General features: G+C 43.5%; 1 protein-coding gene across 1 annotated transcript in view; it reads right to left on the reverse strand.

Moving 5' to 3' along the window:
• The window catches only part of LOC119652233, a 296,505-nt gene that overhangs the window by 14,819 nt on the left and 265,816 nt on the right, over window positions 1-15,870 (reverse strand). The window contains exons 7-15 of the mRNA XM_038056197.1: window positions 4,531-4,658; window positions 4,214-4,472; window positions 3,805-4,042; window positions 3,215-3,732; window positions 2,710-2,903; window positions 2,505-2,629; window positions 2,276-2,442; window positions 2,064-2,214; window positions 1,261-2,012 (exon numbers count right to left, since the gene is read on the reverse strand). Coding sequence (XP_037912125.1) covers window positions 1,261-2,012; window positions 2,064-2,214; window positions 2,276-2,442; window positions 2,505-2,629; window positions 2,710-2,903; window positions 3,215-3,732; window positions 3,805-4,042; window positions 4,214-4,472; window positions 4,531-4,658 — 2,532 coding nt within the window. The remainder of the gene's footprint in view (window positions 1-1,260; window positions 2,013-2,063; window positions 2,215-2,275; window positions 2,443-2,504; window positions 2,630-2,709; window positions 2,904-3,214; window positions 3,733-3,804; window positions 4,043-4,213; window positions 4,473-4,530; window positions 4,659-15,870) is intronic.

Consider the following 15,870-nt stretch of genomic DNA (forward strand, 5'->3'; position numbering starts at 1 on the left):
GGTGTTGACTAACTTCTATTCAAGCTGCTTCCGCGATACATTCTTGCACTAGTCATCGTGCGTTCCACTCCCTCTGTGAAAATTGTTTTTTTTTTTTTCATGTTCAAACATTTTCTCCATAAGACACTTTTCTTTTCGTCAAAATCGTATGGCAAAGAAAGAAACAAGTATAACTTTGAAAGTAACAAATCTTTTCTTCAGAATTGGTCCTAAGACTTTCCTAACTAAAAACGTTTGCTTAATCATACTCCACCGGTCAACTTTTCCAACGGATTCATTTCTTTTCAAATTACAAAACTGTCTCCTGTTCTGGTCTAAAAACTTTCTTCTCTAGAATCGATCAGGTGATCGACCAAGAAAGGACGGCTTTTTCCCTCATACAGCCGATAGACCATCGTATTCAAGGTACATCCTACTTATTCCAGGATTACAATAAAAAGTTCTGGTCCCTTGAATGCTAGTGCAATTGCTATTCCAATAATCAACAATAAGCTGCAATCTCGAGCGTAATAAAAAAAACGCCCACGCTCACCGACAACATGAGCAACACATGCAAATGATCACACATCTCTATATTGCTCAGGCTGGCCGGCTTAAACAAAATGCATCTAACTGTGTGCTAGCATGGAAAACGCATAGCATTGCAATGCCAAAATATAAGGAAAAAAAGTCACTGATTATTTTATTTTCAATGTGCTCAATGGTTCAAATATTATATCATATTTAGAATTGCTGGAGATTAATTTTCAATAAAGTGGAAATGATGCAGGAAATCGGAAATGATATGATGATACCGTAGGGAAAATGCTACGAACAATTGAATGAATTATTCCCCAAGACAAATAAGAAATCGTGTCGTGAAATCGGTGGATACTACAAATGTTGTTTAGTTCCATACTAAACCTATTGAACCGTACTAATTCTTATACAGGGTGGGGGCCCTTTTAGGTTGAACTGTTTTAACATAAATTTTGCTTTTTTGGTGCTAATTTCTGACATGCGAATAATATACGCCGCCCGCGCGTAGTTGGATCGACAATTTAGAAGACCGAATTGCACAAAAACAATGTTAGTGATGAAATGTCAGTGAATTTCCGGGAGGAATCTCATTACGCTTTTTCAAGCTGTTATGGGTTTGTTGCATAGGCATATCATAGAATGATTATCGCAGGGGGATTAAATATCTCCAATTGGTTTCCTTATCACAGCAAAATAACTCTACTCAGTTGAAACTAATTTTTAATTAATTTCTCAACTTACCTGTATACTATCGGCATTTTTTAAGCTACCATTTGCTTTCATTAATTTCGGTTGAGTAGTAGCTGCTTGCATGGAATGTTTGTTAGGAGGTAGAGTTGTTTTAATGGAACCATTTTGTAATTTTGTAGAATTTCCATTCGGTTGTAATTTTGAAATGCAGAAATTCGGCGAGGAACTGACCTTATTAATTAATTGAGTAGCTATTGCAGTTGGATCATGATCTGCATTAGTTATTGTATTGTTAGGAGCTGTTGCAATACTTGTTGGAGGAGCTATTGCTACTGCTGTCTGTGTTGGAACTATCACTGTTGGTGGTATTTGATCCATCACAGAAGTTTGCGTTAAATTATTAATCATTGTACCATGTTCTTCTAAGAGCCTATCGCTCAATAGTGGAGAATTGCCAACGCGTCTCGTTGCTTTCGGCGTTGAACTGTAAACTGCCTTCGTCATATCATGCAGATTATCAGCAATTTCAGTTTCTTCGTCATTTTCACTGTAATAAATGCCATTTTGTGGCAATGTGTCGCGACCATCCCCGATAATTTGTAACGCCGGCGACTTTGGGATAAGCGTTTGCATCTCTCGCAGTTCCATATTTGAAGCCGGTGTTTGGGGGCAATGGGAATCAGTTGGCGATGCAGAAATACCTTGACCACAACCTCGTGCTTTAAAGCGTTTCCGTTGCTTGATGAAAATCCAAATGAATATCAAAATGCAGCATATCGACAGCAAGATGCCAATTATAATGCCTGCAATGCTAAGTTTAATATGGAGACAGCAGAATTGATTGGGAAGTTTACCTAGAAGTGGATCACTAAATGAGCTTGTCTCCTTTTCGCAGTCCGAATCTATTATGTATTTTGTGTCCATGAAAATTGGTAAGCCAACACCACTCGTTCCGATTGCGCGAATTGTAATATTGACTCTATCATCTTCGGTTACATTTGGAAACTTTATGGGAAAATTCTTTTTTGAACACATTCCAATTTTGCAGCAAGGCTTAAATACTTACCTTGAATGAACTCTGATCCCTTGTAACGTTAGCACTATGCGTTTTGTTACGTATGGTCCACTTGATATTGTAGTGAAGAATTTTACCATTTGGATTTATTGGAGGATCCCATTCTATTTGAAAGCCATCGCTTTTGATAATCTTCTGATTTGTTATCGGACCAGGTGCTGGAGGGGTACACATAAGAATCAATTCCAATAAAAATGGATAAATTCAAATTTAAATTTACCATCAGGCAACGTCTTCGTCTCTATCATTCCAAAGTAGTGTGTCGAGTTGCAATCCAGGAAATTCATATGATAAACGGTTGATGGTAATAATTTCCGGATGGTTAGGTATACATCAAGTTCGTATCTGAAATGCATTGAGCGTTAGAAATAATTCAATAGCAGACTTTATTCCTAATAAATTCAGCGTTGTTCATACAAACTCACATATCATGGCATGTGTTTTCGTTGTTTTGCCGAATTTTTGCTTCCAACATGTTAATGAAGTAGCAGACTCTGATGCAAGAAACGGATCCAATGGGATTCCAAGAAACTGTTATTGATCGCGATTCCACCGTACTGACACGAAACAAGAATTCGTGGTTTGATGATAAAACGGTCGGCTGTTGGTCTGAGAATATCTAGAAACAGACAAAATGTAGTTGGATTACGTGCCCAACATCAAAGAAGACGTTTAGCGGGAATTTTGTCTCCACTTTAATGAAGCAAGTAAAATTCTCATCGATAATATATTGGAACTTGATATCTTTCAAAGAAATAAAGCAATTGGAAGAGTACCTACAAGTGCGGCTATGTTACGTCGCATCTTATTATGAAAAAACTTGTATCACTTTCTCTAATTTCAACACAATTATGGGCAAACAGAATGAGCAATTTCTCCTGAATTTTTTTCTGAGAATTGTCCAATTTGAAAGGAATTTTAAAAACTTACCGACTCCCACTCAACATATCTCAAGTCCTGGAACATGTTCTCGTTTTCCTCCGTAATAATGAGCACTCGAACTTTAATATTCTGTACGTTAGAAATTAACATCCCTGTAACGTTGCCAGGCACACGAACTTCTGTTATAATAGCTCCTCCTCCATCCATGAAATCTTTATCATGCTTCTCTGACTTTTTTATATTCTTGAAATTTTGCTTGCCACCCTCGGTTCCGCCACCCCCATTAATTGATCTTCTACTGCGTACTTCATCAGCAACACCCTCCTCATTAGCGGATATCGTTCTATTCAAGACAGGCATTTTGAAAAGCCACGCATTAATATTAGCTTTGGTGGTTCGTTGCAAATCGATTGGGTGTGTTGTCCCGACAATTGCGTCTGGGAACATCAAAGCATTTTTACTGTTATTATTCCAAAATTGTATACGAAAATATTTCGCTTTAACCGCATCCATTGGCGTCCAAAAAATGAATATACCCGTTTGGAGGAACACCGTGTTTATACGCACTGAAAATATCAAATGAGATTTAACAAGATTTAAGTCGAGTGTATCCTGAAGCGCAAAAATAATCTACTCACTCCCTTGAGTACCACAATTCGCTCCTTCTGACAGCAAAGATGAATCGAATGTATGATGCTCGCCGTTTATCGTTTTCTGAGTCGAAGTGGGTACCATTCCGCGGAGAAATAAGATAAATGGCCGAAAAACAGGCATATGCACCAAAGTAAAATTTGATGTGGAAGTTAGGGAGATAGGCATAATCGTTTTCCAATTGAAAGGATCTCTGGTTACCATATGCGGAGTTATGAAGGAGAGCTGTAATTGATTCATTTTGAGAAATTAAATCCGAGATGAAATTATGTATCTTATTCCAATATGCATTGAATCGGATTAATCGTTTGACTGGAATCAGATACATCGCTAGTTACCATAAAAGAGGACATTATGCCTGCTACGTATCTAAGCATATTTGCTAGGACAACTTACCGCTGAACTTCCACTGAATGTTACAAAAACAGTTTCAAAATTGACTGGATAACATGTAACATTCTCGGGCCGTTTTGGTATATTCGGGAGCTCATCTTTCCGGCGAAGAACTAAACGACCGGAAGAAAAAGCTTCACCGAATGGATTTTTGGCGAAGCATTGGTAGATTCCTTCATCCAGGTCGATCGATTTGATGTATAATGCTTGGGAGGTGTAATGAATTCGCAAACCATTCTCCAGGCGAACACCATTTCGATACCTTAAGGGATAAATACATTTATTTAAAGATGAAATTTAATGTATTTGTGGGGACTTACCAAGTAATGGTGGGTGGCGGATTTCCTGTGGCATGGCAATTGAATGAGGCTTGAGCTGCAAGGGAACTTTCCCAATTTTCAAGAGGAATCGTGATAGCAGGTGGTGTTGTAACGATTACATTAAAGACCTGAAAAGAAATGGATAAAAGAGTCACGTTTTATTTGTGAATATTGAAATGCATATGTGATTTTTTGCGCTATTGAGATGGAAAATCGACTCTTTCTTTTTCTTCAGCCTTTGTCCCGTTCACAAGAAGGGTCGGTTCGTCGTGATCGGCTTCGCCATTTAGGTCTATCGAATTCTTGATCTGGGTGCAATCTCGAGGCTTTTAAATCCTCATCCAGCGTATCAAGCCACCGTTGTTTCGGTCTGCGTTTTGGTCGTTTACCATTGACTTCGATGTTCAGACCAATCTTTGCAAGTGAATTCTCGTTAGCACGAATTGCGTGACCATACCATCGAAGACGCTCTTTTCGCAATTTTTCCACGATCGATGCAACCCCATAACGATCGCGGATATCCTCATTTCGGATGTGATCCAAACGTGTCACGCCATTAATCCAACGCAACATCTTCGTCTTCATTACCGCAAGACGCCGTTCATTGTCTTTTATAGTTGGCCAACACTCAGAACCATAGAGAGACGTTCGTTGATACGTCGGTCACAAAGAACACCAGTTGTGGAACGCCACTTCATTCAGGTTGCGTTAATGTGTGAAACAATTTCATATCGCAGTTCTCCATTGGCTGATAGCGTTGACACGAGGTATTTAGTTCTGGCCAGATCACTGCCGCTGACAGTGAAGGGCGAAACGTTGATTGGTATCCGCGATGGAGCATAAAACCTGGGAAACGCCTGCCGAACCAACACTAATAGCTCTACTACCAAACTCTATCTCTACCTCCGATGGTAGCTCTTTCTTAACGAAAAGCTGCAGACGGAGAAGGAAGAACCAACTGGTCCTCCAGGTTGGGTAGGGCTCTCACGGAAAACCGAGGTTACGAAGGCACAACAGAAGCCTCGGACAGGATGGATAACACAACGACGAACCCGTCAACGAAAAAGGAATAACGATTTGCGCATTTTCTCATGGAAGGTACAGAGATGAAGCTGCCAAGCAGCTAGCAGATACCCTATCCCAATATAGGATTGATGTAACAGCGTTACAGGAGATGGGCAGAGACTGGTTTCCTGGAGAAGAGTCACTACACCATATATTATAGCGGCCATCCAGTAAACCATGTGCTCGGAGTAGATTTTTTAGTCAGCCAAAAAATGAAACCTGCTGTTATCGGCTTTGAAAACATAAGCGAACGGCTATGCACTCTGCGCTTGTGAGGCAAATTTAGAAATATAAGCCTCATTAACGTTCAGGCCCCTACAGAGGAGACTGCAGAGTCGGAGAAGGATACCTTCTACGAGGCAGTTGAGCGGACCTTCGAAGCCTGTCCCAAGTACGATATCAAAATCATACTTGGGGATTTTAACAGCCAAGTAGGGAAGGAGCCTGTATTCAGGCGATATGTTGACTCCCATAGCTTACATCAAAATACAAACGATAACGGACTGCGGATTATTCAATTAGCAGTGGCACACGAAATGGTTGTTGGAAGTACCTGGTTTGCGCGGAATGCGGTCCACAAACATACGTGGGCCTCTCCAGACGGGACCACTTTGGACTAAATTGACCACGTGTTGATCGGACGCCGCCACCTCTCAGACTTGTTGAATGTCAGAACATATAGGGGGGTCAATATAGACTCGGACCACTATCTCGTTGGCATGGTGCTCCGAGCTCGAATAACACCACCACCCAGAGTCCCCTCTGATAATGAGGTGAGAGTTAACACTGAAGCCATCCACAGCACAACCCTCCGCAACACGTATAAGAGGGAAATGGATGCCGTAATAATCGCAGTCAACAGAGATCCTGCAGATGAAGCATCTACAAATGATCTTCACAATCACCTGAAGAACGTTATCATAAATACGACCACAAACATACTTGGCTCCAGCCGCAAAAAGAGTCGGAACGACTGGTTTGACGAGGAATGTAAGCTAGCTACGGAACGGAAGAATGCTGTATACCGAGTAATGTTGTATTCTCAAAGGACGCGGGCACGCACGGAGACTTATCACGAACTCCGGCCAGCGGAGAAGCGACTTCACAGACGGAAAAAGGAGGCCTGAGAGAACCAACAGATCTGTGAACTCGAAAAGTACAGGGAGCAACCGCACCAGGCGCGCAAGTTTTACCAACAAGTCAACAGGATGAAGCTTACACACCTCGATGCTCATCCTGCCGAGACAAAGAGGGAAATCTGATTTCCGACAGAATGGGCATATTGGAGCGATGGGTTGAGTACTTTGATGAGCTACTGAACAACCAGAACATCGGTAAGTTGGAGGTCCCGCCAACTGAAGACGACGGACAAATACTGCCACCACCAAGTTTAGGAGAAACAGTCCGTGCAATTCATCGGCTAAAAAATCATAAGTCGCCAGGAGCCGATAGAATTACAACCGAATTGGTTAAATATGGAGGCGAACAGTTACACCAAGTGGTTCATCAACTTGTGCTCAAGGTATGGGACAGCGAATCAATGCCTGACGACTGGCAAAAAGGCATTATCTGTCTCATACATAAAAAGGGAGATATCACGCAGTGCAGCAATTACAGAGGTATTACGTTGCTGAGTACCATTTATTCTCCGCTATCTTGCTAGGCCGGATAGCCTCATACGCTCAGAACATCATTGGCCCGTACCAAAGAGGCTTTATCCTAGGCAAATCAGCGACAGATCAGATTTTCTCTGTGCGGCAAGCGATGGAAAAACTGTTGGAATATAGACATCAGTTGCCGCCTATGATAGCATTGCCAGAGTAAAACTGTACATGGCCATGAGAGAATTCAGTATCCTGACGAAGTTGATAAAATTGACTAGGCTGACCCTGACCAATGTTCGAAGCCAGATAAAAGCAGCAGGATCATTTTCAAGACCATTCGACATTAACAACGGTCTACGACAAGGGGACGCCCTTCATGCGTCCTCTTTAACCTGGCCCTGGAGAAAGTGATCCGTGATGCTGAGGTAAATGCGAGGGGTACGATCCACCCAACTACTGGCCTATGCTGACGATATCGACATCATGGGAAGAACGATCCGAGATGTTCAAACTGCCTTCATCCAGATCGAGTAGGCGACGCGAGATCTTGGACTGCACATCAATGAAGGCAAGACAAAGTATATGGTGGCAACGTCACCACCGAAAAACAACCAACCAACAACATCAAACCGCACTGGTCAAACGGGAAGAATAAAGATAGGAGAATAAAACTTTGAGACCGTTGATAATTTCTCTTATCTAGAGTCGAAAATTACAACCGATAACAGCTACGATGATGAAATTCGCGCACGGTTGTTGTCAGCCAACAGAGCCTATTTCAGCTTACAAAAACTGTTTCGCTCGAAACGTCTCACCATAGGGTCAAAGCTCTTACTGTACAAGATATTATAATAATTTTGCCAGTCCTCACGTATTCCTCGGAAACTCGGGTTCTTAGCAAGAAAAATTGCGAACTCTTGGCCGCGTTCGAGAGAAGAATCCTACGAGGAATTTTTGTCCCCCTGCATGCGGAGGGACGATTCCGTAGCCTACATAACGACGAAATCTATGAGCTGCGATACCATGACCGTCAGGTTGTGGATAAAATCCGGCTCAATAGGTTACGTTGGGCGGGTCACTTAATCCGTATGGATGAAAATGATCCAGCTCGGAAACTCTATAAGGGCAATATTTATGGTAGAAAAAGAAAACAAGGTAGACCTTGCCTCAGATAGAGCGATGGCGTAGGTCAGGACGCCAGACAGCTTTTAGGGATATCGAATTGGTGGACCTCGGCGCAAAACGGGGATGGCTGGAGTTCCTTATTAAGGCAGGCTTAGACCGGATACCGGTTGTTGGGCCGTTGATGATGATGAATAGTAAAGTGTTATGCACTAACGACGACTTCCGATACAGGGAAGAGAAGAAGGAGGCTTTCTATGAGCAACTTTATTAATAGCGTTAGATTCGCTGTTTTGTTGAAAATCTGGAAATTCAGATTCGTCAACAATACTATTAATACAAGAGCTCAGATCTGGAGGTAGCCGGATCATAAAAGTGATTCAAAACAAATATTACAATTTATTCTACAGCAGTAAGAACACTGATAGAGAAAGGCCTAGAGTATCTACCCCAGCCAGGAAGAACGTAGAGGCTCTCTCTTTTCTGTGTCTGGATTTGAGTTCCAATGAACTAACTGTGCTCAAACAGGAGCAAGTGGGAGCGAAATTGTGGGGATCTCCTCGGCTTATTTAGCTTATGACTAATCAGAATCACTGGCAAAATTATAACAATGTCAACCATCCCACTGAGGAAGCCAGTTATGCTAATGCGAGGAACAAGCTTAAAACAAACCTATCGGGGTGTGACAGGGGCAATATAGCAATTTTCCACTTCCATAGCTCGGGAAATTGTGGGGGTTAAGAGGAGATCCTTTATATCACCCTGGTAACTGACAATATGACTTTTGGAGTAGAGAGCTCCGAGATCCCTTTACAGAGCTTTTACCTTCTTAGAGACAGGATAATACAGTTTATCTTTATCGTATTCACAATGACGGTTAGTTTTTCATTTGAACTTCCTTCATTTCCGTTTATGGTATTTTTTATAGTGGTTTGGAATTCTTTTATTCTATTTATTACGGTATATGATCTTTCACCTAATCACTATCATTTTTCACGGGTTCATCGCTTTGCTTGTGAAAGAACCATTATGAGTTGGCCTCTGTAAATAAAGATTTTCGACCCCGATAGCTTGGGCATGTTTATCAATCTTTGATTAGCGTGCAGGATTTACCAAAATACGCAATAACGTTACTTCTATATTGGCTGCAGACACTCTCCCCCACTTCCTATCTTACAAATGGATAATACTTGTAGGTATCCATCTTGTTGTACACGTGCAGAAAATGTATTTTCGTAAAATCAAAACATACTTCCACCTACTTCACCACCCATACCGTCCTATGAAAGAAAATCGGCTAATGGAGTGGGATCTGTTTTCTTCCTTTAACTTCTGCCGCTTTTCTATTGATATTGTTGGACAACATTAAAGGCAAATACAACTTAATCCCGACCAAATTATTCAGTTGGATTTCTTATTTTTCTCTGAATGTATTAGGTTTGAATTCCCGGAAAAAAATAATTTTCCTTACTTTCCAGATAAGGAGATGATAACAACATTTGAACACGTGGTGAAAGAAATGGCGAGGACTTTGGGGGTAGTTGAATTCTATATTTGCTACCTGGTAACTTAAAATTTAGGAAAAATATAGAAAGAGGAAGATCTAGGAAGAATGGAGGCCTTGAATAACACGCGCCACGCTGCGAACAATGTAAAAAGTGGGAATACGGCTTATGTCTCATACTCAAGCTTCGTTTTTTCTGGAAAGTTGAGTTTTTTGAGTCTTTGATGAGTTTGGCTAAAATCGTTTCAATTGGAAGTTTCTATAAAGAACTCATAAATAAAAAGAATCCTCAGCAATGGGAAATGAAATGTGCAGACAAAGTTAGATACTTGAAGGTTATCAAAAACCATGACAACAATGGTTGCAAATACAAAAATATTCACGAGCGCGTGTTTAATTCAATTGGTTAAAATAGAATGTCTTTAATGAATGGATGCAATGACTAAAACAAGCCTGCATTACGATCACGACTATTCTACCGGGTCACCGACCTTGGTCAAATGGTCCTGGATGTGAAGAACGAGGAAAGCATGGTTTGACCTACTCTCGGTGTGGCCGGCGAGAAGGTCGCCTGAGAACTATGTGTGTAGCCTCACTGATACCTGGTCCCCTCAGTGAGTAAGTTAGGCCTTACCGTGCTACGGGGGGCTATGGCACGGCGGACCTCCTAACCCCCATACTCGTGGGAATCAAATGAGTACAAACAACAAAGAAAAGAAAACGAAAACCAACAAAGCGGGGCCCCGTACCGCACAAAAACTGGTTAATCAGGTGGAGGCACATCTCCGAAATACTGAGAGCCAGATGATTACACCCGAGAAGGGAGAAAATGGGACATCAATCAGCGGATTCAAGGTTAACATTGGTATACTGCGTAGGCAAGAACCAACGAACGCCACTGCTCAAAGAGCAGGGGCCAGCAAAAGCACGTCTGAGATAAATATAACAGACGTCAGGAAGGAGACAGGTCTCAGTGGCGTCGGTGTTAAATGGTACCTGCGCTATCTGAAGGAAGGCCTGAAACCAGAAGGGGCCCTTAAGAAGGCTCAGGACAGACCTAAGCCATCTTTACCGTAGCTGAGAAAGTGGGGAGCAGCAGAGATCATCCCGCATGAAGGAAATGCTCCTAAAAAATCCAAACCTGAACCCAAGGGGGGAGAAAACCCGGGCAGGTCAGGAAGGCCGCCATTAGCTATGCTAGTGCGGTCAAGGGTATTTGACTCGCCATACAGCCAAAAATGTTTGCCGAGCAAATACTCACTCGTGAGGAGCAGGAAACTATTGAGGACCTTATCATCAGGCAGATGTGCAAGGGATGGACTTCGAAACTTGTGTTCACCGGGATACGCTTTCGACCAGGTCTTATACTGGTGGACTGCGCGACGGAGGACACTGCAGAATGGATCAGAACCATAGTTCCTAGATTGCCAGGCTGGGAGGGGGTGGAACTGTCAACATGTGCTGGGGATGATATGATAGCCTACATGGTGGCAGTTTTTTCTGCCAAAAGCCGCGACAATAGAAACGGAAGACCTTATGGGCCTCGTAATCGCCCAGAATGAAGATCTCCATACCCGACTATGGAGAGTCTTCAGAAGCAAGGTGAAGGGCAAGGGTAGACTCCTCACAATCGGGGTAGATGACCGATCCCCCGAGGCAATCAAACGTCGGAGTTACCATATCAATTCACCTAGGGAAGCTAGAGATATCTACGGACACTGCCTGCAGGTTTTGTGGGGAGGAGGACGAAATCTCTATACACATCCTGGGACAGTGTCCGGCACTTGTGCAAAGTAGGTCGAGGCATCTGGGAGAACACTTAATACCAGATGCAAAGCTGAAAGATCTGCAAGTAGGGAACATAGTAAAGTTCCTAACGGTTATAGGCCTGCTTGAGATACTATGATCAATAGGTACACTATAACCAGTAAAAGGGGCACAATAGTTCTTCAAGGACGCGGTGCGACTTTTCCTTAACAGAATAATAATAATACCATATCAATTACCGATTTGGGAACATACCCGTGCAAGTGCACAGGGAAAAGCCGAGGAAAGATACCTCGGAGGAGACACCGGGTGGAAAACATACCGAGGTCCTCGAAGAAGTCTCGAAAGTCATAGAGGCGGAAAGGACTGGATCAACCACGGAAGTAGACCTGCTGCCCAGTGAAGAGCAGAAGCTGGACGACCTAGACGTAGGGCTCCTAGGGTTCAGGGTGGAGAGCCATGCGCAGGAAAGCGGCATGTTGGAGGATGAGGGCGATACTCCGACAGTGGAGAAGAACTCCAAACAATAACGGAGCCAATGGTTAGCACTAAGATAGCTCAGATAAACCTCCACCCGAAAGCTGCACCTGCGGGACTTGCAAGGGCAAGTTCCAAGGAGAACATTGGAATAGTGCTGGCTCAGGAGCCCTGGGTGTACCGGGGGCAGATTCGCGGTCTGCAGCAGGTAGGAAGCATGCAGGTAATTTGGGACTCCTCTTCTGAAAAACCAAGAGCTTGCATAACTCTTAAACGTAATTTAAAATACATATGTCTTTCAGAGTTCCTAACCGGGGACCTTGTGGCTATCCAAGTCTCATTGGAAGCTGGGAGGAGCACTCGAGAGGCAGACATGGCATCGGGATACTTTCCAGGAGACGTAATTCGGGCTCTACCGGAAGAAGTCGCAAAACTAACGAAGTATTGTGAAAAGAGAGCGTTATCACTTCTCCTCGGCTGCGATGCCAATGCCCACCACCACCCAGTCTGGAGAAGCAGCGACACCAATCATAGAGGTGAGTACCTTCTTGAATTTATTCTTAGCAATAAGTTAGAAATATATAACTTAGGAAACACTCTAACATTAGTGACCAGCTCTAGACAGGAGGTACTAGACATAACTCTAGGAAATACTCTAATGAACGGGATGATTAGGAATTGGAGGGTGTCGAATGAGCTCTCTATGTCTGATCACAGAATAATCAGATTCGACATTGAGGGTGACTCCGAAGTAAAAAGAATAACAAGGAATCCCAGGAATCCTATGCAACTTGCACTTGAGCAGCAACATTGCCCACCTTAAAGGGTGGTGCTTCTCAGAAGTCATTTCCCGGGGTCCTACCTCACGGTGGCAGGCGACAACATTCTGCCTGACACCCCAACAATGAATAAACAAGGCGGGAGACCGGAAGCTGGACGCTTCAGGTACGAAAGGTTTTGTGTATTTCTTAGCACGTAGCACGTAATATATGCATATACTATATTATGTGAGAATATCCACTTTCGGATGATATTGACATTCATAATCTTATAACTTTGTTAGTAAAGCGATTTCCACCAAACTTGGTAAGATCATGCTCTACATTATAGCCTACGTTACTTCGTGGTGCTGGGATGAATTTAAGGGGGATTTCCAGCCAATTACAAAAAATTATAGTAATATACTATTAACTTTATTTGAACAGATATTAGTATGGAAGGTATTTCGGAGCCCAGGCACCATATAGTGGCAGCCTCTTGATTTTTTTCAGATTTTTCGGTTGGGTAGTTTCTAAGAATGGCCCCCTTAAAGAAATGATCACTTTCAATCCCCTGCACTTCCAACAAATGTCAAAACTAAGACCAGCTTCGAAAAGTACTAACCGAGACCTTTAATTTGATACCCCACATGAGTATATTTGATGAAAAAAAAATGTACACCCCCCTTTTGCATGTATGGGGACCTTGATGAAGGAAGGAAATCAGGGAAGCTCCCGGAAGGCTAATAAATACGTAAGCGCCCAATGAGAAAACCAAGCGGAGGAGCTGTGTCTTGCCCTACTCGGAGGTAAAATAGTAGAGTTGTCTGAATTTACTAAGGACAAACTGGGGACCTTGATGAAGGAAGGAAATCAGGGAAGCTCCCGGAAGGCTAATAAATACGTAAGCGCCCAATGGGAAAACCAAGCGGAGGAGCCGTGTCTTGCCCTACTCGGAGGTAAAATAGTAGAGTTGTCTGAGTTTACTAAGGATAAACTGGGGACCTTGATGAAGGAAGGAAATCAGGGAAGCTCCCGGAAGGCTAATAAATACATAAGCGCCCAATGGGAAAACCAAGCGGAGGAGCTGTGTCTTGCCCTACTCGGAGGTAAAATAGTAGAGTTGTCTGAATTTACTAAGGACAAACACAACGTGCACCAGGCCATCAAAAACAGGGTCCCTACCATTCGTGTACTATACAATGGTGCCAAGGAAGAAAAAAAATGCCTCGAAGAAATCAAGCGTCACCCAGGCAACACAAGTGACACCCCCTCAAAATCCATAGGGCGGTAAGCTTGATAAGAGAAGTAGAGAGGGCGCGAACGATTCTGTCGGATCCTCACAGGACGCGAAAAGGTAAAAGGGCCTCTCACCGGCAAAAGGGAAGTCAAACAAAGTCGTGGAAACTGCGGTGCCGGCTCCAATCGACCCAAGGGAGGCAAAGCCTCAAAAAGGAACCAAGGGAGCATGGACCAAAGTTGGCGGAAGGAAAAATACGACACAGAAAAGAAGATTACGTCCCGAATTAATCATCATCTCCAAAAAAGGGGATATGACTTACGCCGATATCCTCAAGAAGGTTAAATACGATCCTGAGCTGATGGACCTTGGAGAAAACGTCAGCCGAATCAGACGCTCCCAAAAAGGAGATTTGATGCTGGAGCTGAAGAAGTCCCCGGGCAAAACGGTGGAAAATTTCCTCGGCAAGGTGGAGAAGTTCTTAGGAGAAGAGGCACAAGTACGGGCCAGAAAGCAGGAGATTGTCATACAATGTAAGGGCATTGACGAAATCACGACAAAGGAGGATATCCGCGACGCCTAAGAAAAGCAGTTCGGACCACTTGGCTTGCAAGATTTTGCAATCAGGGGACTGAGGAAAGCATACGGAGGCACGCAAACGGCAATTATAAGCTTACCAGCTGAATTAACGTTCAAACTTCTGGCGGCTGGAAAAGTAAAAATAGGTTGGGTCGTTTGCCGACTCAGGGAGCAGGTGTCCCTCAAACGCTGCTTTAGATGCTTGGAATTTGGCCACATAGCGGCGAAATGCACCGGTGACCCTGACAGGTAAAAAAAATGCAGAAAATGTGGGGGAGAAGGCCATATGTCCAGGGAGTGCCAGGCTGAGCCTGAATGTATGCTTTGCAAGGGAAAAAAGGCGTCGACTGACGGCACGTTGCAGGCAGCAGCAGATGCTCAGTGTTTAGGAGAGCCTTGAATGCAGTAAAGAAATGAAATTGATACAAATCAACCTCAACCACTGCGAGGCAGCGCAAGACCTTCTCTCGCAGACCATCTATGAGAAGGGAAATCGAAGCTGCCATAATCAGCGAGCCTTATCGCAACAATAAGTGCGGTGCCTGGACTGCAGATGTAGCTGGCAAAGCGGCAATATGGGCATGTGGAAATCAAGCCAAAAAGTGATGGCATTTCCAGAAGTTAGATTCGTCAGGGCAAAAATAGCTGGTATCTATATATATAGTTGCTATGCTCCATCAAGCGCGACGATAACAAAATTTAAAGGAATGCTAGGTATGCTAGTCTCGGATGCAAGAAGTCGAAACCCCAAGATCATGGCGGGTGATTTGAACGTATGCGTGGATTGGGGCAGTCGCACTACGAACACCAGGGGTCGTATCCTGCTCGAGGCTTTCGCGGAGCTAGACTTGGTGCTTGCCAATACGGGAAATATTTCCAATTTTCGTGGGACAGGGTCGGGCTCAATGGTCGATCTGACAGATGTGAGTACCACATTGGCGAGGAGAATGACATGGCTTGCCAGTGAGCATTATATTCACAGCGACCACCAGGCGATTTTCCTGCGTTCCCGTGAAGCTGGAAACCGGGGCTGGTCCGTGAAAAGGTTTGAGGGGGATGCATTCATAGAGATGCTATTGGGAGGCCAAAATCCCGGTGGTGCGGCTACTTGCTTGATACACTGACGGATCCCTCACAGCAGAGGGAGCGGGTGCCGGTGTCATTGGTCCAAGGAAAATGTACTTCGAGCCAATGGGCCTACCAGAGATGGTGTAGTCCAGGGTG

The sequence above is a fragment of the Hermetia illucens genome, chromosome 3 (assembly GCF_905115235.1).
Source record: "Hermetia illucens chromosome 3, iHerIll2.2.curated.20191125, whole genome shotgun sequence".
NCBI classification, from domain to species: domain Eukaryota; kingdom Metazoa; phylum Arthropoda; class Insecta; order Diptera; family Stratiomyidae; genus Hermetia; species Hermetia illucens.